Below are 23,012 nucleotides of genomic sequence, written 5' to 3' on the forward strand. Positions count from 1 at the left end.
CAATGGACATTTGGGCTCTTTCCATACTTTGGCCATTGTTGATAGTGATGCTATAAACATTGGGGTGCATGTGCCCCTTTGAAACAGCATACCTGTATCCCTTGGATAAATACCTCGTAGTGCTGTTGCTGGGTCGTAGGGTAGTTCTATTTTTAATTTTCTGAGGAACCTCCATACTGTTTTCCAGAGTGGTTACACCAGTTTGCATTCCCACCAGTGGTGCAAAAGAGTTCCCCTTTCTCCGCATCCTCGCCAACATCTGTTGTTGCCTGAGTTGTTAATTTTAGCCATTCTGACTGGTGTGAACTGGTATCTCATTGTGGTTTTAGTTTGTATTTCCCTGATGATGAGTAATGTTGAGCATTAACCATCTGGATGTCTTCTTTGGAAAAGTGTCTATTCATGCCTTTTGTCCATTTCTTCGCTGGATTATTTGTTTTTTGGGTGTTGAGTTTGATAAGTTCTTTATAGATTTTGGATACCAACCCTTTATCGGATGTCATTTGCAAATATCTTGTCCCATTCCATCAGTTGCCTTTAGTTTTGCAAATTGTTTCCTTCGCTTATTATCTTGATGAGATCCCAGTAGTTCATTTTTGCTTTTGTTTCCCTTGCCTCCAAAGATGTGTTAAGTAAGAAGTTGCTGTGGCTGAGGTCAAAGAGGTTTTTGCCTGCTTTCTCCTCTAGGAGTTTGATAGCTTCCTGTCTCACATTTAGGTCTTTCACCCATTTTGAGTTTATATTTGTGTATTGTGTAAGAAAGTGGTCCATGTTCATTCTTCTGCATGTCGCTGTCCATTTTTCCCAGCACCATTTGCTGAAAAGAGTGTCTTTATTCCATTGGATATTTGTTCCTGCTTTGTCAAAGATTAGTTGGCCATCCATTTGTGGGTCCATTTCTGGGTTCTCTATTCTGTTCCATTGATCTAAGTGTCTGTTTTTGTGCTAGTACCATGCTGTCTTGATGATTACAGCTTTGTAATACATCCTGAAGTTTGGGATTGTGATGCCTCCAGCTTTGGTTTTCTTTTTCAGGATTGCTTTGGCTATTCAGGGTCTTTTGTGGTTCCATACAAATTTTAGGATTGTTTATTCTAGCTCTGTGAAGAATGCTGGTGATATTTTGATAGGGATTGCATTAAATATGCAGATTGCTTTGGGTTGACATTTTAACAATATTCTTCCAATCCATGAGCATGGAATATTTTTCCATTTTTTTGTGTGTGTCTTCTTTGATTTCTTTCATAAGCTTTCTGTGGTTTTCAGTATATAGCTTTTCACCTCTTTGGTTAGGTTTATTCTTAGGTATTTTATGAGTTTTGGTACAATTGTAAATGGCATCGATTCCTTGATTTCTCTTTCTGTTGCTTCATTATTGGTGTATAGAAATGCAACCGATTTCTGTGCATTGATTTTATGTCTTATGACTGCTGAATTCATGAATCAATTCTAGCAGTTTTTTTGGTGGAATCTTTTGGGTTTTCCATATAGAGTATCATGTCATCTGCAAAGAGTGAGAGTTTGACTTCCTCCTTGCTGATTTGGATGCCTTTTATTCCTTTGTGTTGTCTGATGGCTGAGGCTAGGACTTCTAATACTGTGTTGAATAACAGTGGTGAAAGTGGACATCCTTGTCATGTTCCTGACTTTAGGGGGAAATACAATCCTCAAGGGGAAAAACTGAGAACTTTCCTCCCAGAGTATGTGTTCTAAGGTTACTTTAGCGGTGAGATAGAGAAACAGCTGGACTGAATAAAAGCAGGGCAGGGGCAGTGGAGTGCAGAGACAGGAATGGAGGCCTTTGCTATAGTCCCACTGGGAAGTGACCAGAGCCTGTATGGCAGGAAAGGTGGCCATAAAGATGGGAAGGCAGGAAGCAGTGTGACTGACTGGTCAGGGGAGGAGAGGAGCAGGCCCAGCCCACCAAACAGAGTGCTGGGTTCTGCGGGCAGGGCCTTCTTGGTGGTAGAAAATAAGGATGAAAAGGATTTCCTCCCCACTTTCTGTGTGTGTGTGTGTGTGTGTGTGTGTGTGTGTGAAGGCAGGGCCAATCCTAAGCAATAGTTTCAATAGGATTTAGTTGACCTTTGAAACCTCCGACTTGATGTCATCTGTTCCTCCTTACTTGCTAGTTCCTCTCTTCACAGGTTTCCTGAAGCCCAGTGTCCTCATTCTGCTGTAAACTCCCCTCCTGAGGGTCCCCACAGTCACCCCCCACTCCTGTGAGACTCCAGGCTCCTAAGAAGTCCTTCCTTCCTTCTTCTCCAAGTCATTTCCCCCCTTTCACTACTAACATTGATAACAAAAAAGACCACCCAACAAACAAAATCTTTTCCATTTCTTCCAAGCAGTATGTTTGTGAATAAAGCAATCTAATTAAAACAGTCTAAATGGTGGCCACTAATTCTATGTCACTGAGCAAACAGTGTGCATTTTAAAAAGAGAATCCTTGTTACTTCACATGAGTTTCTTACCAGTGTCATTTTAAAATGAAATTTAAAGGTAAAATCATAAAGTGTGGATGCTAAAGATATTTTTAGAGGAAATACCATGGTAGACCAGTAAGCCTTGTCTCCAGTAGCAGCTTCCTTAAGAGGTCTCTACTTGTCTGTACCTTTGCTTCAACTTACTAAGTTATGCTTCCTAAAACTTCTCAAGTTTGTTCACAGTGACTTTGGATAGGGGTAGAGGTGGGTAGGTAGGAGGTTCATAGGGTCTGAACTATTCCTACAGTTGAGAGGTCAGCAGTTACAAAGGCCAGATCATAAACATTTGAGGCTTTGCTGGCCAAACAGTCTCTGTTACACTGGTTCATCTCTGCCTTAGTAGTGCAGAAGTAGTCATAGGAAATAAGTGAACTAATGGGCATGACTGTGTTCCAATAAAACTTTACAAAAATAGATGTTGAGCCAGATTTGGCCACCTGGCAGCAGTTTGCCAACCCATCTATAGATGATCATGTGGGATCCCGGGACAGCCTCTCTTACTATTGCTTCCCATGTGGGCTCCCATGAGCATACCCCAGTTTTCTATTCAGATTCTTCAAGAAGTACATGCCCTTAGAAATATATACCAGGAAATAAGCATGAAGTTAGTACCATTCCTGGAAAATAAAGAGTTGAGGGTGCAACTCATGTTGATCTGGAAAAGGCAGCAGAAGGCCTTAGGGTGCCCCCTGGAACTTACCAGCACACCAAAATGTACTGTCTTCAGCATGACCAGTTACTCTTCATCTAAAACCTGCCTAAATGGTATGTTCAGGTTTTTAAAAATATTTATTTATTTTTGAGAGAGAGAAAGACAGAGTGCGAGCAAGGGAGGGGCACAGAGAGAGAGGGAGACACAGAATCTGAAGCAGGCTCCAGGCTCTGAACTCTCTGCACAGAGCCTGACGCAGAACTTGAACTCACAAGCCGTGAGATCATGACGTGAGTGGAAGTCGGACACTTAACCGACGGAGCCACCCAAGTTCCCCTAAAATGATCTTTTACTATTTTTCTAAGCCAGATAATCATGTAAAACTTTTTCTAAAACACTTGTATAGAGAAAAGGCCCTGGAAGAATCTTAATTCAGCCTTATTTTCTTTCTCCAATCCTCCTTCTTGCTTCTTGGGTCTCTTTTAACATGTCTTTCTTTTCTGATAGCTCACCCACCTCTACTTTTTGTGTGTTTTGAGATTTTCCTACACACACATGATTTTATCATTCTGGAGTTTAGGGTAAAGAATATCATAGTCCTGCTCCCAGAAATATGTCCATGGCAGGCAGGCAGCCAGCTCCTGCTGAGAAATGACCCAAGGATCTGTCTTTAGTAGCCAGCCCACAGGCCAAAGAAGAGCTCCAGACTGCACATTTTTCTCACCCACGAGGTTATGGAACATGGCGAGAGTGAGAGATTCCTACTTTGTAGAGAATGTCTGCACTCGCCTTGCCTCAATTTGAAATCAATACCAAGGAGGGACATGTGCCAATTCTCCTTCTTGCGATCCACATCTCCTATTATTTTTGAAGAACTGAGTCACTTGAGGACATTGTCCTCTCCTTGGGAGGGTGACCCATACAGACCCACCACAGGGGAGGCAAACTTGGGCCAACAGCTGATTACATTCCTACGTCCTTAGAGGTGATTTCTTTGCCTCAGCTTTCTAAGGGACTAAGAAATCTAATTTGTATGCATAAAAATCATCCAAATAATCAACATAATGTCGAGCCCATTCACATTGTTTGGGGATGATCAATGGGATGAACCCAGAAATGGGCTCAGAACAAGGACAGTATTCCTTCATTTTCAGAGCGCCAGCCTGAGCGCCTGGGTCCACGTCAGCTGCTGCTTTTCCCCCAGCGGCATCTGATGCTCTGCACACACGTTCTACGTGTACCAGAGCGTTCTGGGGTCTGGCAAGTTTTGCTTTTAGGTTTTCCTGTTTTCCTCTTCAGTCCTGAGTCTTCTTTGTTAGGAAGCAATGAATCTAGTGTAGTGGTAGATTTGTGTTTTAATTTCTGAAGTCGACTCACAGCCTTCTTGCTACCTCGGGCTGATTTATTGTTGTTCTGATTCCCTTTTTCTGAATGGCTATTCATTCCCAGCCCTGGCCTCTTTGATGGCCATCTGGTTCTCCTTCGGTCACTCAAACATCTGCCCCAGAGATTTGGAAAATGAGCTTCCTTTGGCAGCCTAAAAATAATCTTAGTGTGACTGAAGCATGAAAGGGAAATCACCACGCTCCACAGTCCGGTAGATACTGACCAGGGGAATGAGCCAGCACAGCTTCCTAGGGATTTGGAGCTTGGAGGTCTTCTGTCACATCTGCAGATTATTTTTTTTTTCAAGTGCTGGGAACTGTAAAAACATGGCATGAACTGGGTGCAACCCATCCTCCTGCAGTTTTCCTTGGGATCGGATTTGCTTGCACAAAGGAAGTGGTTGGAGATAAAAGCCACACGTTGCATGGTTTGTGTGTAAGGCTTCAAGGGTTTGCTGAGGAAGACACATGATGCTCAGGGTCCAACACTCTATTAGTCACAGTGTGTTTAAGGAGATCTCATAAATGTTTTGGACAGCAGTTACAGAACATTTCTAAACACTAGGCGTTTAACTGGGACCCAGGGGGCCTGTATCTAAGGCAGTGATGGTTTGCTCCTCACCTCCAGAAGAATGAAATTTGCCAGAAGCTAAAAATCAATCCCTAGGCTGTTTCTCGTACGCAATTATTTCTAGCCTCATTGTCCAGTGCAGCTTTTCAGAGGTGCTACAAAGAGATACAGTGTCAACATAATCATGATACTCAAACAAGTAAAATGCCAACAAATTGAAATCCCCTTGCAAGTCATAATACAAAGGTATTAAAATCTAAAGTAACTAACATCCAAACTTAAGTTTCCTTCACTTTTTGAGTTAAAAACCAAAGCACTTAATGGCCTTCTTAGACCTCTCCTATTCCTTATTTTGCTCCATCTTCACAAATGAGATTTTTTTTTTTTTTTTTTTTTTTTTTTTTTTTTTTTGGTAAATGAGATTCTTGACGTTGGGGAGAGGTTGTGTGCTCTTCAGCATCTGCAGCCTGGGCGATTTCTCACTGGAACAAATGTGGCTCTTTCAGCTCCAAGAAAGCTGAATTTGTTGGACAGCAAGTCTCTTGTGTGCTTTCCTTTTTAATGAAATGTAAATGAACAAAGAGAAAATGGACCTATTACCCTTGACATTTAGAAAAATGAGCCAATCCCTCGCTTCTAGACAGTTGTCCCAGGCAAAATTTTGTTCCCAGGACCTTATTTATTTTGCCAAAGACCACATCAAGAACTTTTAAAAGTTTGAGTTTTTACACTACAGTTTCATGGATGCTGGCACAAGACAGGAGATTCCTGGGTCAGAGACAAACGACTTTATTACTCATGGCACAGCAATTACCTTTTGGCTTTCTCCAATCCCAGTTTAGGATTCAATCCTAGTTTAGAGAGTCATGTTTGCATAATTTCCTCCTGTACCTCTATGTCCTATGGGAATGATACAGAGGGACTTGAGTAGATGCTCATACGGTGGATTTATATCATGGCTAAGGAACCCTGATTGTTGGCAACCTGAATATTTTATGACAGGCTCGGAGCAAATCTGACTACCCTTTGCTCCAGAGAGAGATGTTATCTTTATTATACTGGACAATGAACAAACCTGCTTTTTCTTTCAGAGACACTGTCTCTGACTTTCAAGGCTGTTTACAAACATCCTTGAAAAGATAGATAATCTAGAGTAAAAACAGCCTATGTCTCTTTTCATAAGCCACATAGGAATGGGAGAGACCCGTGGAGAACCCTGCAGCCCATAGCAGAGACCCAATCATATCAAGTAAAAGACAGCTGATGAAAATATTCTTGGCTTCTCTAAATACAACTCAGTGTGTGGCAGTTATTTGGAATCCATGACCATGAATTTAAATTCAACTGGCAGAAGTCTTCCTCCCAGTCTGGATGGGGAAGATCAACAGGGTCCTACTTATAGTACTTTTCATTTATATTCAGGATCTTCTTGATTTGCATTTGCACTTTGAGATGAAAGTGGAAGGCTCCCTGTGCACTGCATTTCACGTGGATCATGCATCGGACAGATCCTCTGTGATCTCGGGTGCAGGCATTTCCAGTCCTGGGCCATGTTCTCCATTTCCACCACCTCTTAGAAGTGCTTAGACTAGATAAAGCCGTGTCTTCCCTCCCCCATTTACTCAGCTGGAAAAATACCTTCTGTAGATTCATGAACCAGACGTGCTGTTGATGATTCTAAAGCTTATGACCCTAATGAGCTAGTAAGGGCTAATACTTCTGCCACCTGCTCCTTGAGATTTGTCTTTCCTCAGGTTTTGAATGTTCTAAGGGTTGAGTAACATTGCTTCCTGCTACATATTTTGGGGTAGTAATTGGATATGCCTCTAGTGTTTTGTGTCCATCTCCTTTGGGGAAGACTCAGTTTTGTTTAACCTGCTGTTTAAATGGACTCCTTTCTTCTTTCATAGCCCTGCTTGTTGAGTCTATGTACTTTTTATACTTCTTCTGTCCCTTTGCTTTCTGACCTAGATTTTTTTTTCTCTAAAATACTGTTCTAGATTCTGTCATGTGGGGCTCATCATTGGGAAAGACATGGAATCATTGAGTCCTCTGTTTACTAAAGTATCCATTGTTCAAATGCGTCTTCACCACCACCACCTCTGAGTTGGCTAATTCCACACAGGAAATATTCTCCCATCTGACCAGCATCCAGTTCTGGCCTATTATCATCCTGCCTGGCTCCCCTTGCTATGTCTCATGTTTGCTTTCTTTACAATGTAATTTCATACATTTCTTAGGCCACTTCCATCAGGCCAACAAAAATAACCTAGTCCCTTTAAAATTTACCCAGAAATATTTTTAAATCTCTTCCTGGGCTTCTTCACCCTTCACCTTTAAATCTGTCCAAACTTTCTGATCCCTCTTTGGTATAGCTGTCCCAAATCCTCTTACTCAAGCCCTGCAGTTTTGAAATCACCTCTCATTGTTCTCTGGGCCTGAGATCGCCATAGAAGTATTGTTGCATTCTGTTCCCTGTGGTTTTGCCTCTTCTTCTCAGATGGATTTCTTGAGGCCCCGTCATGCCCTCCCTTCTAGTAAAAACTACAGTGGCTCCCCACTTTTATGACATCTACTTTAATTGTGGTTAGGAACTGGCCTCCTGGACTTCACAGTCTCCTCTCCCCTTCATATCTGCACAGCCTGTTGTCTAAGATCTCCGTTTTTCCTTTAAGGAAACCTCTTTCTTCCTCTAAGAGATCTTCACATATTCCTTTGTTTTCTCTCTTCCACTGATTCTGCTTTGATTGTAAGTCCACCGCATGTTCTCAAATCCTCCTTGGTGTCTTGTGCAAACCTGATTTCTAAAAACATGCATTTCCAGGTACATGCATTTGAAACTGTCTTCTTAGAAGTTTGCAGTAATTTTATGGTGCTTTGTTCTCATCTTGAACTCAGCAAGATGGCAGGCATATTCTTGTGGCGTCCCCATTTGTTTTACTTTGTTCATTCATTAAATGTGCCACCCTTGTGTAGGTATGAAGTTGAAATGTTTATCTCTGCAGTCTAGAGCTATAATCAGAGTCTATGTAGTCATCAGATCTAGAGGCACCATGAGACTTGGTGGGGAGAAAGCTTGAGGTGTTTTGTTTGAGCTGAACCCTCACTATAATTTCATGATACACATTAGGTATTCTGTTAGTACTCTCAAGTGCATTTTTATTTAATCCTCATAATAACCCTTATAAGATCATTCTAAGGCAAATTTATCCCTTTAAAAATAAATACTTTGGGGGCACCTAGGTGGTTCAGTCGGTTGAGCATCCGACTTCAGCTCAGGTCATGATCTCACAGTTCGCGAGTTCAATCCCTGCATTGGGCTCTGCACACTGACAGTGTGGAGCCTGCTTGGGATTTTTTTCTTTCTCCCTCTCCCTGCCCCTCCCCCACTCCTTCTCTTGCTCGCACTCTCTCTCTCTCTCTCTCTCTCTCTCTCTCTCAAATAAATTAACCCTTAATAAAATAAACAAAACTCTAAAAAACTAAAAATAAACACTGTTGGGGCACCTGGCTGGCTCAGTCAGTAGAGCATGCGACTCTTGATCTCAGGGTCATGAGTTCAAGCCCCCCATTCAGCATGGAGCCTACTTAAAAATAAATAAATAAACAATCCTAAAATTTGTATGGAACCATAGAAGATCCCGAATAACCAATGTAATGTTGAAAAAGAAAACCAAAGTAATGTTGAAAAAGAAAATCAAAGCTGGAGGCATCATAATCCCAGACTTTAACCTATATTACAAAGCTGTAATCATCAAGACAGTATGGTATTAGCACAAAAACAGACACATAGATCAGTGGAATAGAACAGAGAACTCAGAAATGGACCCACAATATATGACCAACTAATCTTCAACAAAGCAGGAAAGAGTATCCAATGGAAAAAAAAACAGACCTTTTAGCAAATGATGCTAAGAACTGGACAGCAACATGAAGAAGAATGAAACTGGACTGCTTTCTTACACCATACACAAAAATAAACTCAAAATGGTTAAAAGATCTAAATGTGAGACAGGAAACCACCAAAATCCTACAGAAGAAAACAGGCAGCAACCTCTTTGATCTTAGCCACAGCAACTTCTTACTCGACTTATCTCCAGAGGTAAGGGAAATAAAAACAAAAATGAAGTTTTGGGACCTCATCAAGATAATTCTGCACAGCAAAGGAAACAGTCAACAAAACTAAAAGCAACTGATGGAATGGGAGATATTTACAAATGGCATATCAGATAAAAGGTTAGTACCCAAAATCTATAAAGAACTTACCAACCTCAACACCCAAATAACAAATAATCCAGTGAAGAAATGGGCAGAAGATATGAATAGACACTTTTCCAAAGAAGACATCCAGATGGCCAACAGACACATTAAAAGATGCTCAACATCACTCATCATCAGGGAAATACAAATCAAAACCATAATGAGATATCACCTCACACTTGCCAGAATGGCTAAAATTAACAACTCAGGAAACAACAGATGTTGGCAAGGATGTGGAGAAAGGAGACTCTATTGCACTGCTGTTGGGAATGCAACCTGGTGCAGCCACTTGGGGAAATGGTGTGGAGATTCCTCAAAAAATTAAAAATAGAACTACCCTACAAGTCAGCAATTGCATTGCTAGGTATTTATCCAAAGGATTTAAAAATGCTGATTTGGGGGCGCCTGGGTGGCTCAGTCAGTTAAGTGTCTGACTTCGGCTCAGGTCATGATCTCATGGTTCACGAGTTCGAGCCCCGCGTCGGGCTCTGTGCTGACAGCTTGGAGCCTGGAGCCTGCTTCCGATTCTGTGTCTCCCTCTCTCTCTGACCCTTCCCCCATTCATGCTCTGTCTCTCTCTGTCTCAAAAAATAAATAAACGTTAAAAAATTTTTAAAAAATGCTGATTTGGAAGGGCATATGCATCCCAATTTTATAGCAGCACTATCAGCAATAGCTAAATTTGGAAAGAAGCCAAATGTCCATCAACTGATGAATGGCTTAAGAAGATATGGTATATAAGGGCACCTGAGTGGTTCAGTTGGTTAAGCAGCCGACTTCGGCCCAGGTCATGATCTTAGGTTTGTGAGCTCGAGCCCTGCACTGAGCTCTGTGCTGACAGCTCAGAGCCTGGAGCCTACTTCAGATTCTGTGTCTCCCTCTCTCTCTGTCCCTCCCTCGCTTACAGTGTCTTCTCTTTCTCTCTTTCAAAAATAAACAAACATAAAAAAAAAGATGTGGTATACACACACACACACACTGGAATATTACTCAGAGATGAAAAAGAATGAAGTCTTGCCATTTGCAACAACATAGATGGAACTGGAAGGTATTATGCTAAGCAAAATAAGTCAGAGAAAGATATGATTTCAGTCATGTGGAATCTGAGAAACTTAACAGATGAACATAGGAGACGAAAGGAAAAATACAAACAGGGAGGCAAACCATAAGAGACTGTTAAATACGAAGAACAGACTGATGGTCGATGAGGGCGTGGGGATGGGTTAAATGGGTGACGGGCATTAAGGAGGGCACTTTTCAGGATGAGCACTGGGTGTCATATGTAAGAGATCACTGGGTTCTACTGAAGCCAAGACTATGCTGCATGTTAACTAACCTGAGAATTAAAAGAAAAAAAAGAGTCAACTGTCTAAAATATATACATACATACACACACACATGCATACATATGTACATACTGTTGTTTCTATTTGCATCATGAAAAACCACCTCTGATGTCCATGATCTATTGATATATTCTGGGCGCAACCCATGTCACGACCTCTAGTAATGGAAGTTGCATTAACTTGGCATGCGGTGCAGGTGCTTCTCGTTCATACCGAGAGTGAGGCAGGTTTCCGCCATCGCTGGTTAACATGCCAATGTGCCCGACAGAGAGCGGCGTGATCACCACCCTCCCTCATCCTTTGGCTGACAGCTTATTGTGGTGCAGCTGGAGCCTCCATCCTTCCCTCTAGAGTAAGCTCGGTAATTGCAGCTCGGCTCTGTCTGGACCAGGGCAGTGATGAACTGTGGGGCCTGCCCCACTTCCACCGGCCTGGGCATTCTTTCTTCGCTCTCCAGGGGATTCTCTTACACACCAAAGTTTGTCCAGGTCAGTGCTGAGACCTGGGAGTCTCCTCACAATCAGATCCGTTCTAAGTACCTGTGTCAGGCACTTTCCACTCTCCCCGCTGCCTCAGCCTCACAACGACATCCCCACACCTCCAGAGACCCTTTATTGGCAACTCCTGAGCCTCCGGGGGACCTCTTGTTCAAACTGGGTCGCTTTGTAGCTTTCTCCAATCCCAGCTTTAGGATTCCGTTTTCTCAAGTTGCATCCGTTAGCACATAGTCGTGCTTACTGGTTTCCAGAGTCTTGTTGCTATTGTCTTTTGTTCTCTTTGAACCCTTGTGGAATGATGTCTGTTATTTTAAAATCTCTTCTCTGTCATTTGAGTGTGGCTTCCCATGAGGGGGAAAAAAGGAAGGAAATCTGCTATCTTTAATCAGAAAATTATTTAATTCTTTTTTTTTAATTTTTTTTAATTTTTTTTTCCAATATATGAAATTTATTGTCAAATTGGTTTCCATACAACACCCAGTGCTCATCCCAAAAGGTGCCCTCCTCAATACCCATCACCCACCCTCCCCGCCCTCCCACCCCCCATCAACCCTCAGTTTGTTCTCAGTTTTTAACAGTCTCTTATGCTTTGGCTCTCTCCCACTCTAACCTCTTTTTTTTTTTTTTTCCCTTCCCCTCCCCCATGGGTTTCTGTTAAGTTTCTCAGGATCCACATAAGAGTGAAACCATATGGTATCTGTCTTTCTCTGTATGGCTTATTTCACTTAGCATCACACTCTCCAGTTCCATCCACGTTGCTACAAAAGGCCATATTTCATTCTTTCTCATTGCCACATAGTATTCCATTGTGTATATAAACCACAATTTTTTTATCCATTCATCAGTTGATGGACATTTAGGCTCTTTCCATAATTTGGCTATTGTTGAGAGTGCTGTTATAAACATTGGGGTACAAGTGCCCCTATGCATCAGTACTCCTGTATCCCTTGGGTAAATTCCTAGCAGTGCTATTGCTGGGTCATAGGGTAGGTCTATTTTTAATTTTCTGAGGAACCTCCACACTGCTTTCCAGAGCGGCTGCACCAATTTGCATTCCCACCAACAGTGCTATTTAATTCTTTTTTAAAAAAAAATTTTCTTTTACATTTATTTTTGAGAGACAGAGTGAGACAGAGCACAAGGTGGGAGGGGCAGAGAGAGAAGGAGACAGAATGTCAAGCAGGCTCCAAGCAAGTGTTCAACACAGAGCCCGACGCGGGGCTCGAACCCACGAACCGTGAGATCATGACCTGAGCCAAAGTCAGTCACTTAACCAACTGAGCCACCCAGGCGCCCCAGAAAATTATCATTTAATTCTTAAAGCCCATTTTAGAGATGAGGATGCTGAAACTCAAGGAGGTTGGCTCATGCACCTACACTGGTAGTAAAATGGTACAACCAGATCTGTACCCAGGCAGCTGCTCTTAACCGCTCTGCTCTGCCACTTGTCTGTAAAGCCAGAAGCTAAAGATTCTGCTTCAGTGTGAATCTCATAGGCTACAAGTGTAGAAAACTGTCCAAACGGAAAGGCTCTAACTTGGAAATTGGCAAATTACGTTAGATTCCATTAATATAATGGCATTGTTGTATAACACATGAATTAGAAATTGCTGATGAATAATAGATTATACCAGCTGAACCAAAGGCCTTCCAGGAGCACTTTTTGCACATTTCATTTTAAAACAACTAAAATGACATCATTCCTAGAACAGCTTGATTTGTTCCGTGTATCTAAAATAATAAAAATACAACAAAGGGACTCTTTAGAGTGGGGACATTTTCAGACAATAGTCATGAGACTGAAGAGAGGCCCATTGTGATCAAAATTGCACTTTGCATATTGTTACTTCCTGTTCGTTGACTTACATACCACCTAAAATCATGACAGCTTTCTGTTGTGAGAGGGAAAGGTTCTGTTTAAATTCAGAACCCAATGCTAACACTTTGAGGGGGTTCTGAAATAAGATTGCACGGCTGCCTGAGCTCAACAGTGTGCCGTTTGCAACTCTCTGAGACGTCTCGAGGTCCATTCTTGTTGGCTTTAGTCACAGGCTTTCAGTAGTAACGTTAACACACCCACCATCTTTAACGTAAGATTTCTTTGGTATAAGAAATGATATTGGTATTTTCTAGATCATAGAAACCAAATGTCATTTCTTTCTTTGGTGCATTTCAGTTTTAAAAAAAAAAAAAAAAGTTATTCCTTAAGGCTGTGATTCTCTTACTTCGAAACCGCCTCTCTCAGATTCTGAAAATAAAGCAGAATTGGCAGCCGTGGGGCTCACATCACAAGAACACAGATTTGACACCGTGTGTGTGTGCTCTTGTGAAACTACACCCCTCAGCTTGTGCTCTCGTTTGCTGTACACATGATCTAGCCTAGATCCGGGATATATGTTATAAACAAAAGGGTGTTACTGAAGGGTCTCCATTTTTTTCCTTATCTGTCAGTGGAGAGAATATTTTTCTTTTACCTTGGGACACATGTTTGCTGTGAACATTAAGTGGGAAAAATTTGAGGTGTACGAACTACATAATACAATACAGTATTGATCATCCAAAGTATTAACTTAATTAAAAAGCATCTAGGGGCACCTGGGTGACTCATGCAGTTAAACGTCCAACTCTTGATTTCAGCTCAGGTCATGATCTCACAGTTCAGTGACTTTGAGCCCCACGTTGGGCTCTGAGCTGACAGCACAGAGCCTGCTTGGGATTCTCTCTCTCCCTTTCTCTCTCTCTCTCTCTGCCCCTTCCCTACTCATGCTCTCTCTCTCTCTCAAAATAAATAAACATTAAAAAAAAAAAAAACAAAAAAAAAAAACAGTAAAAAAAATCCTCTAAGGAGGGAGGGAGGAAAAATCCTAGTAATGCATGAAACTGGAAATTAGGAGACTAAGAAGTCTCAGCCTTACCTGTAATGAGTTGAGAAGGCTTGGGCAGGTCACTTGCCTTTCTGTTACTCATATGAGGGCTTATGTCATCTCCAAAATTTCTCTGTATGAAAACCTAGGGCCGTGCTGGAAAAAGAGGGGAAAATGGAAGAAGGAAGCTTCATGAGTCCAGAAACATTTTGGCTAGAGTTGTTTTCCTCCCTTGACATGAGATCCTCAAACATGCTTTCTGATGGTTTGGGCCGTGGCTTCTATGTAATAAGCCACCCACTGAATGAGCACAGAGGAAGTAATGACTTACAAGCTGAGGAATCCTTTCTCTGTAGGCTGATAGCCCGGGTCAGGTGGTATAAGAGAAAGAACCAGGAACTTAACTCTGTCTCCAGTAATTGCTGTTCACAGTCTGGAGACAGGTTCTTTCCATAAAGCTTTTAAATTAAGCAAAGGAGAGGCCCCGAGGCTTCTCTCTAGATTATTCCTATTTGCATGTCTCCTCCTGTGCCCCAGATCTCTGGCATGTCTCCAAGAGGCTTCTTTTGCACTGGGTGTGAATTAAATGTTGCAGTTTGGGGTTGGGAAAGACATCCCTCTTGAGAATCTCTAAAATCATCCTCAGGATTCCAGTCTTGCCTTTACTTAATAATTTAAACCTGGAGACCTGCCAATCCCTGACATTATAATAGGGATTCACCAAATTTATCTTTGTTTTTATATATCAGGATGAATTTGTTTTCCCAGGCCCCTTCCTCAACTTACCTACATCTCCTCATTTCTCAGACCTTTTCTCCTCCCCTCTTTCTCACCCAAAAAGATAGGTGAATTTGAGGAGGGAGGGGAACTTGAGAAGGAGGTGGGGTTTACCTCAGAGATTACTCTTACTGCTTACTTTATACATTATCATATACTGAATTTGATACACAATGTATAATTTTTATTATCTGTTAACATTCAGGGTTTGGGTTGTTTGTTTGTTTGTTTGTTTTTACATCATAACTACATGACTTTCAATGACCATGAAGTGTTAAAGGATATCTTCTATGTCTTTTTAAAGTTCATATGTTTCTTCATGTGAATCCTACCTATTTTAACTAACATGACTTTTTCCCTTCAAAACCTCAAAGGAAAATAAAATTTCAAATGGGAAAGCTCATTGTTTGATCTATCTCATAAGTTATGTACATATAAATTTACCTCCCCAATTTTTTATACGGGCTCTCAAACACACGAGTCTCCTTTTCCTCTCTAATAAATGTAATTGGTCATTGTTAGCTTGTTTGGCTTTTCTCGGATAGAGGACCTTACAGACCTTGGGACCTTTCTTTCTGTACTGTCCCTTAGGGTCCGAGAGCATAGGTGCACACTGTGCAGACGTGTGGGCTGACTGTATGTGGCTGCCTGCACGTCGCCTGGGCAGTGCTGAACCCGTACGTGGGAGTATAGCACACAGACAGTGTGGTTGGCCCAAGAGGTGTACTTACTTGGCTCCACAAAGTTAACGTGTTACTGTGTTTTAGAATCTAATTTAAATTTCTGGTTTAATATTTCTTGCAACTTGCACTGTAGGGACAAGCACTCACCCACAAGTCAAGAAACCTGGGCTATAGTTAGTTGTATCTTCATGACCACCTGGGTGACCTTGACCAACAAGTTTTCTCCAGAAATAAAATGGCCTCTGGGGCCGTTTCCACTTCGAAACCTCCTGTTTCTCTGCTGTGCAGCCGAGGTAGCGTGCTGAGGAGGAACTTGCCGGCAGAAGGCTCTGTGGTTCCAGGTCATCTGAGGGCTTGTGCTTTGATCCCAGGAACCTTTTTGCCCACGTGATACCTGTATTGCTGCACTTGAAGCCTGGAGATAAATCCTGGGAGAGGGACCTCATCAATGATTGCAGGCTGGCCTCTCCCGTCAGCTCTGTGCTGTCTGATTTCAGATGCCTGGGACAGATGAGCCCCAAGATTCGTGTGGCCCCGAGGAACCCAAGGGAAACCTGGAAAGTCCCAAGCAGGGCAGCAGTAAGATGAAACTCAAGAGTCGCCTTTCAGGTAAGCGGAACTCTGCCTGGTATAGCCTGTCAGCTTCCAGCCTCAGGAGTGGGAAGATCAAGTCATTAACAGAATGAGCTCTTTTTGTCCCCTTATACCCTCAAAATTGTTTTTCCTTTAGGTAGTACATGCCCCAAGCATAAAACCGCATTCAGCCCGGCTGCCCACGTGAATATTTTTACTTGAGTCATAATGAAGTGACTGTCAAGTTTGTGAATCTCTGTTTGTCTCTGCTTAAACTTGATCATTTACTTCCACAGGACTTCAGGTGACCCATTCGCTGTGGCGTATTCCTACTGGCCTATCTTCTGGGCACATGTCCCTCTCCCCAAGCCTTTGGTCCACCAGAACAAGGGGCAGTGAGCTATTTACTATGAAATCTACATCTCAACTACGCAGGTGGAAAAGTGGGATAGGAGTTGAAGCTTTTGGGAACAAGTAGATTTCCCGTTTCCTGGGTATAGCCTCATAGTAGCTGGCCTAGGCCTTGAGAGGAAAAGTCAGTGTCGAAAGCAGAGGCCATGTGCAGAGACCCGTTATGACCCGTGCGTCCTAGGCACTGTCTCCTTGATGGGCTCTTTTTCCTATTAAAAAAAAAACTAAAGGGGCGCTGGCGTGGCTCAGTCAGTTCAGCGCCCAGCTCTTGATTTCAGTTCAGGTCATGATCTTGTGGTTTGTGAGTTCGAGCCCCATATGGGGCTCTGCACCAACAGTGCAGAGGCTGCCTGGGATTCTCTCTCTCTCCCTCTGTCTCTGCCTCTCACCCGCTCTCACACATGTCCTTCCTCTCTCCCTCTCTCCCTCCCTCCCTCTCTCTCTCTCTCTCTCTCTCTCTTAAAATAAATAAATAAAATTTTTAAAAATTATTAAAAACACTAAAAATTATGTTTTATGGCTGCGAAGATTCAAGCTGGATTCCTTATTCTCTCTCCATTACTATTCTTATAATTAAAGCTTTTTTGTGGGCCCTCAGCACTGTTTCTGCTGGCCTGTTGGAGAAGCCAGTCCTGGCTGCCCACCTGTGAAAGACATCTCATATGACCTTGGGCTGGTTATCTAAAGCCCCTGAACCTCCACTCCCTCACCTGAAAAAAAGGAGATAATCTGACTTTGAAAGGTTGAGCACATTAGGAAACAAACAAAACACATCAAAGTAGCCGTCCAAGAAATGTCAGTCCCTTCCTGCCACACAGATCGGTGGCGAGGGGTGGTGTCTGTGCCTGACAGCCAGGAGCACCGCCCCCCAACACCGCCTGGCCCTCTGCTGAGTTATTCTCAAGTAAAGCAACCAGCATAGGGCCACAAAATACATCCGTTTGTCTTTAAAAACCCGAGTAACAAAGTGAATTAGTTTGTATTTGTAACTCATAATCATTAAGCAGTATACACCTGAACAGGGGGTTGTGACAAAACAATGTACTCTGGCCAGAGGCTGGTAAGTCGTAGGACAGATGTGGTGCCCAAGGTCCCCGTGTGGAGAGGACAACCAAGCCCCCCTGCAGCCCCCGAGGTACGACTAAGAGAAATACATTTACCTTCTGTGTGCTGGGCTCCTGGGAGTCACGGGGGCATAGCAGACAGAGATCTTTAGGGCAGCTGTCATAGCAGAGTTAATCAACACCTTATTAACAGTTCTCAGGGGGGCCACAGAGCTCTGGAGAAAAGTCAGGGACCTTTGAAACCCGTACAGTCACATTCCTCGCTTTATGGATGAGACCGGAGAAGCTAAGGGAATCCCAAAGGTCACCCGGTGCCAGCAAAAAGATCTGCCTCCCAGACAGTTCTCCTTTCCACCCCTTGGCTTCCTGAGACTCTTGAAGAGAATCCTCCTCCCCAGTCTGGGGCTTTCTAGATACAGATGTGGGGAGGGTGATGTAGCTGGGGACCTTTCAAATCATAAATCTCTAACACTGTTTATACTATTAATTTAGAACAAGCAGTACATTCAGCTGAGTAGTAAATCCAGGGCTGGCTACTGTTTGCCACAAATGGATGTCACCCTCCCTTCCTTTCCTTCCCAGACATCTGCGGCCATAATAAGGAACTATGTATAACATGCACGAAGTCAGGGAGAAGTCAGTGTTCAGTTCCCAGCTCTGCCTCAGTTCCTCAGTCCCTCAGGCTATGTGGCCTGAGACCGATGACTTGAATTCTCTGAGTCTCTCTTTCTTCATGAAAGAGAGAATCCTCATGTGTAAAATGAGGATTCTAAATTACTTTTATTCTAGGAATCAGTGTACCGTCTCAGTTGAAAGATGGAGAGAATGAATGTGGCATGGCCACTCCCGAATATGGTAGCAATAGCCCACATGATAGCTGCCACTGTTGTCACGTTGCCGTCATTAACATCAATTCATCATCGTTGTCTCCTCTTTCCCTCTCAACAGAGGAAGATGGTTGAGGAGGGTCAGACAAGAATATCCTCAAGAACTTGAAGGCCATGATAAGGCTCGAACGAGAGTGTTTCTGGGTTGCGGCACTTAGAGGAGGCATCCAGAGGACACAAGATAAAGGAGGGCCAGTATCTTGGCAAGATTTGACAGAACCAAAGAGGAAGAAAACAACGGTGTAGACTAGGGAGAAAATGCATGAGAAATGTTTAGGGGCAATGGGGGAAAATTGGTTAGAGAAGTTTTTGGCAACTGTTTTTCCTCCTCAGCCATCTGAAAGATCCAGTAACTCAACAGGAACAACGATTGAAACCAGCAGAACTTGTCAGAGAGATTAGGAGTAAGGAGCCCCTCAGGGTGGGAGCCGATGGCGGCAAAGTGAGGTAAAATATCAAGCGATATTTATAGGCTCCCCGGTTTTGGAAAGGATGCGGGAGGAGGACAAATCTGCTCCTTTGAGAATCAGCAGGCTGAAGCAAAGAATTCGTGTAGCAGGGTAGTGGGAGATAAGGCTGGAAAAGCAATTTGAAATCTATGAAAAAGGCTTACGAGTCTTCATTCAGTGCTGTGAAATATGGTTCAGTCTAAAGACATTTGAATACAGGAGATTTTAATGCGATCAACTGCTAATTTGTCCTGTAAACTTGGATGTTTACTTCGTATTTTCTAACAGTGAGTCACTCTGGTATTTACGTATCAGTATATTATCTACAGACACTACCGTATGTGGTTTCTCTTCTGTTGAGGCAAGTGCCTCCCTGTTGACTCAGAAGGCACTTTCTTCTAATAAATCTTTTTCAGATGAGTAAGCTTGCCAAGATGGATTAATCTGGCCATGAATTAGTAAGTCATGAATTATTAAGGAGATTCTATAAAGAAGTTCCAGCCATTTTCACTAAGATTTTTGCCTAGCTTGGCTCCAAAATGACTAAAGCCATTTTATGGAACATTTTTCCTGATATTCTAACCTGAATTTTCCTTACTTCATACTTCCTTTTTTGCCAGCAGGGTTCCCTTTTCATTTTGGTATTTTTGATTTATCCACATTAATCCCTTAGGTTTGTGATCTTTTTAAATGGAAATTTCTCTTTGATTGCAAAGGAGTTTCAGGTGTTTGAAAATCTGTATCACAAAGTTAATATGTAGCTTTTGAAAAACCAAGCTTTTAGTGATGTTCCTGTTAATATAACTGTATCCTCACTCTTCCAACTTTTCATCACTATTAAAAACTCAATATATTATTTTTAAAAGGCTACAGAATCATCTTTTTTATTCCATGAAAAACTTTCTGAGAAATGTTTAGGTAAATTGAATTTTAGGTCATCAAATGAAACATTACATAGTCTAGGAGAACTTAATATTACAAAGAATCTGTATGTGTATATAGCTATACACACACATATGTATATATACATATAGAATGTATAATGTAGACACTGTAGTATGATTATAGCCATATTCAATGTAATTAAGCCATCATTTAAGATTAAAGTCCCTTAAATTATCTTATTTTTAAAAAGCATATAATATAAACTAGGTATTGATAAAGGTTTCTTTAAAAATTACTGTAAAAATTTCTTGGGGCCCCCGGGTGCCTCAGTCAGTTAAGCTTCGGACTCTTGGTTTGGGCTCAGGTCATGATCTCACAGTCTGTGGGTTCGAGCCCCGCCTTGGGCTCTGTGCTGGTGCATGGAGCCTGCTTTGGATTTTTTCTCTCCCTCTCTCTCTGTCCCTCCCCTACCTGTGTTCACTTGCTCTCTCTCAAAATAAATAAACATTAAAAAAAAATTTCTTCTTAAGACACAAAAGCTCTAAGCATAAGGGGAAAAATTGATATATTATACAATATTAAAATTACGAATTTTTCCATCATAAAATACCATTAAGAGTGAAAAGGCAAGGAAGTCACAAAGATGGAAAAAGATTTACAGAACATAGATCCCATGAAGGACTCATATTCAAAATATGTTAACAATAAAAAAATAAAAATTTCTATACATCAACAACAAAAAGACAGAAACCCGATAAATAAACAAAAGACTTGAACAGGCACTTTACAACTTAATAAAAATAAAAATAAAAATAAAAAAACAGCCACTCTGCAAATTTACAAAAGTAAAACAGCCAATAAATATTTGAAAGAAACTCAGTCTCATTGGTCATCAGTGAAATGTAAATTAAAAACCACAATGAGGGGCGCCTGGGTGGCTCAGTCGGTTGAGCTTCCGACTTCAGCTCAGGTCATGATCTCGCAGCTCGTGAGTTCGAGCCCCACGTCGGGCTCTGTGCTGACAGCTCAGAGCCTGGAGCCTGTTTCAGATTCGGTGTCTCCCTCTCTCTCTGTCCCAACCCACTCGCATTCTGTCTCTGTCTCTCTCAAAAATAAATAAACATTAAAAAAAAAAAAAAAAACAGTGAGGGGCACCTGCCTGGCTCAGTTGCTGGAATGTGTGACTTTTGACTCTTGACCTCAGGGTTGTGGGTTCAAGCCCCACATCAGGTGTAGCAATTACTTGAAAATAAAATGTTAAATAAAAAAAAAACAAACTTGAAGTGGCATTACAATATCCACCACAGTGGCTAAAATTAAACTGGCACTACCAAGTGTGGCAAGGACGTGGGGAAACTTGGACTCACACACATGAATGTTACAACGTTGGTAAAGGTGAATGTGTACCAGTAGCTCAGCAACTTCGCTCCTAGGTCTGCACCCCACAGATAGGACTTTTATAAGAGTGTTTCATAATAGTATATTCTAAATCTTGGGTCAACAAACCACCATCCACAGCTACATGTGTATGGACCACAAGCTAGAAATGCTTTCTGCATCTTCAGTGGGTTGTGTTAAAAAAAAAACAAAAAAAAAAAAACATTTAAAGATCATGCAGCAGAGGTCACCCATGGCCCATAGAGCCTAAAACATGTACTATCTGGCCTTTACAAAAGAAAAACGAAAAAGAAAATGTTGACCCTTGTTCTAGATCTAAAACTGGAAATAAACCAAATGTTTATCAACAACAGAATGCATAGCCAAATTGTGGCATGTTTATACAATGAAATAGTATGCAGAAATGGGATGAACAAACTATTAGCAACAGCCAATGCTTCACAAACAGATGCTAAGAGTAAGGAGCCATATATAAAAAAAGTATTTATCATTTGTGTTCATCTATATAAAGTTTGAAAAGGCAAAAGTAATCTATGATATTAGAAGTCATGATAATGGTTACCCTGGGTGAAGGGTGGTTAGTGGTGCAAAAATGGCTTTTGGGTTCTGATCGTATTCTATTCCTTGGTCTGGGTGTTGGTTTTTAGAACATTTACTTTGTGAAATTTCTTGAAACCATACACTTATATGATTTGTGCATATTTCTGTAAATTGTTACTCTTTAATAAAAAGGTTATTTAAAAAGTCATTAAGTGAAAAAAACCACCTGCCACAAGAATGGAACTATGCCAACCACAGAATAATGTTCCTCCATCACTAGAAAACCACCTATACTGATGGCATTTTCACTATCATTTATTGCCATATCGACCCTGGCTACATCTTACTTGGATGAAACATACATTTTCCCATATCCCGTCTGGTCCCTTCAAAAACTGGCACATTCTTCACAATATGGCATTAATGGCCTCAACATACACCCAGCTTAGGCAGAGCTTATTGGTAGAAAGCAATGAGCTCAGTGCTTTAAAAGTATGAGACACCAGGCCTTATGAAAACCATGAAGTGTGGACATAAATGCAACAAGTTTATGCATATGATGCTCTGATAAGATTCTTTAAATCTCGTATCAAACCATGTTTTTCCCCGTTTTTTCAAGGGGGTGTACACCGTCTAGAGTCTGTTGAAGAATATAATGAATTGATGGTACGAAATGGGGACCTGCGGGCCAGAATGTTGGAGGTCTCCCGAGATGGCAGAAAGCACTCTCTTCCCCAGCTGCTGGACTCTACTGGAACATCACAGGTAGGACAATACCATAGAACCTTTTGTTTTCTCATACAAAGTTGCCCAGTTAGGGATGTAAGAGCATGTTTCCACCCCTGGGTCTCTAGGCTTTCAAATATTTACTCTTTCAGAGACCAACAGGAATAGCCGTGTTATGAAGAACTTCCCATCTGTGTGGGCAGGGGTATTTGGGACTAAAGATGTAGCACGGAGAGCGAGGTCTATCCATGGAGGTTAGAAGGAAGTCAGCCTAGTATTCGGAACAGTAGAGAAAAATAATCCCTTGTTGGATCTCGACATCTTGCTCCCCTTCCTACTGTGTGTTTTGGAACTGAGAGCTGCTTTCAACTGCCAGGAGACAGTGGCGCCTCACGGTCTGTGGTCAACCACCATCGCTTGTTTAGTGGGCGCGTCAGGTGTCAGCATAACCACCGGCTGGGTAGGTGGGTGGGTGTTGGGTCGTATGAGAGAGAGAGGGAGTGCATGTGCGTGCCTATACTGTGTCTGGGATTTTACCTGTTACACAGTAATGACTCA

At 42.0% G+C, this 23,012-nt stretch overlaps 1 protein-coding gene across 9 annotated transcripts in view; it reads left to right on the forward strand.

The window, feature by feature from the left end:
- Positions 1-23,012, forward strand: part of PDZD2 (PDZ domain containing 2) — a 361,998-nt gene that overhangs the window by 297,334 nt on the left and 41,652 nt on the right. For all 9 annotated transcript variants that reach the window (XM_060634411.3, XM_060634416.3, XM_060634417.3 and 6 more), the window contains 2 exons: positions 16,019-16,130; positions 22,348-22,493. In XM_060634411.3, coding sequence (XP_060490394.3) covers positions 16,019-16,130; positions 22,348-22,493 — 258 coding nt within the window. The remainder of the gene's footprint in view (positions 1-16,018; positions 16,131-22,347; positions 22,494-23,012) is intronic.

This window comes from Panthera onca, chromosome A1 (genome assembly GCF_046562875.1).
Source record: "Panthera onca isolate mPanOnc1 chromosome A1, mPanOnc1 haplotype 2, whole genome shotgun sequence".
Classification (NCBI taxonomy): domain Eukaryota; kingdom Metazoa; phylum Chordata; class Mammalia; order Carnivora; family Felidae; genus Panthera; species Panthera onca.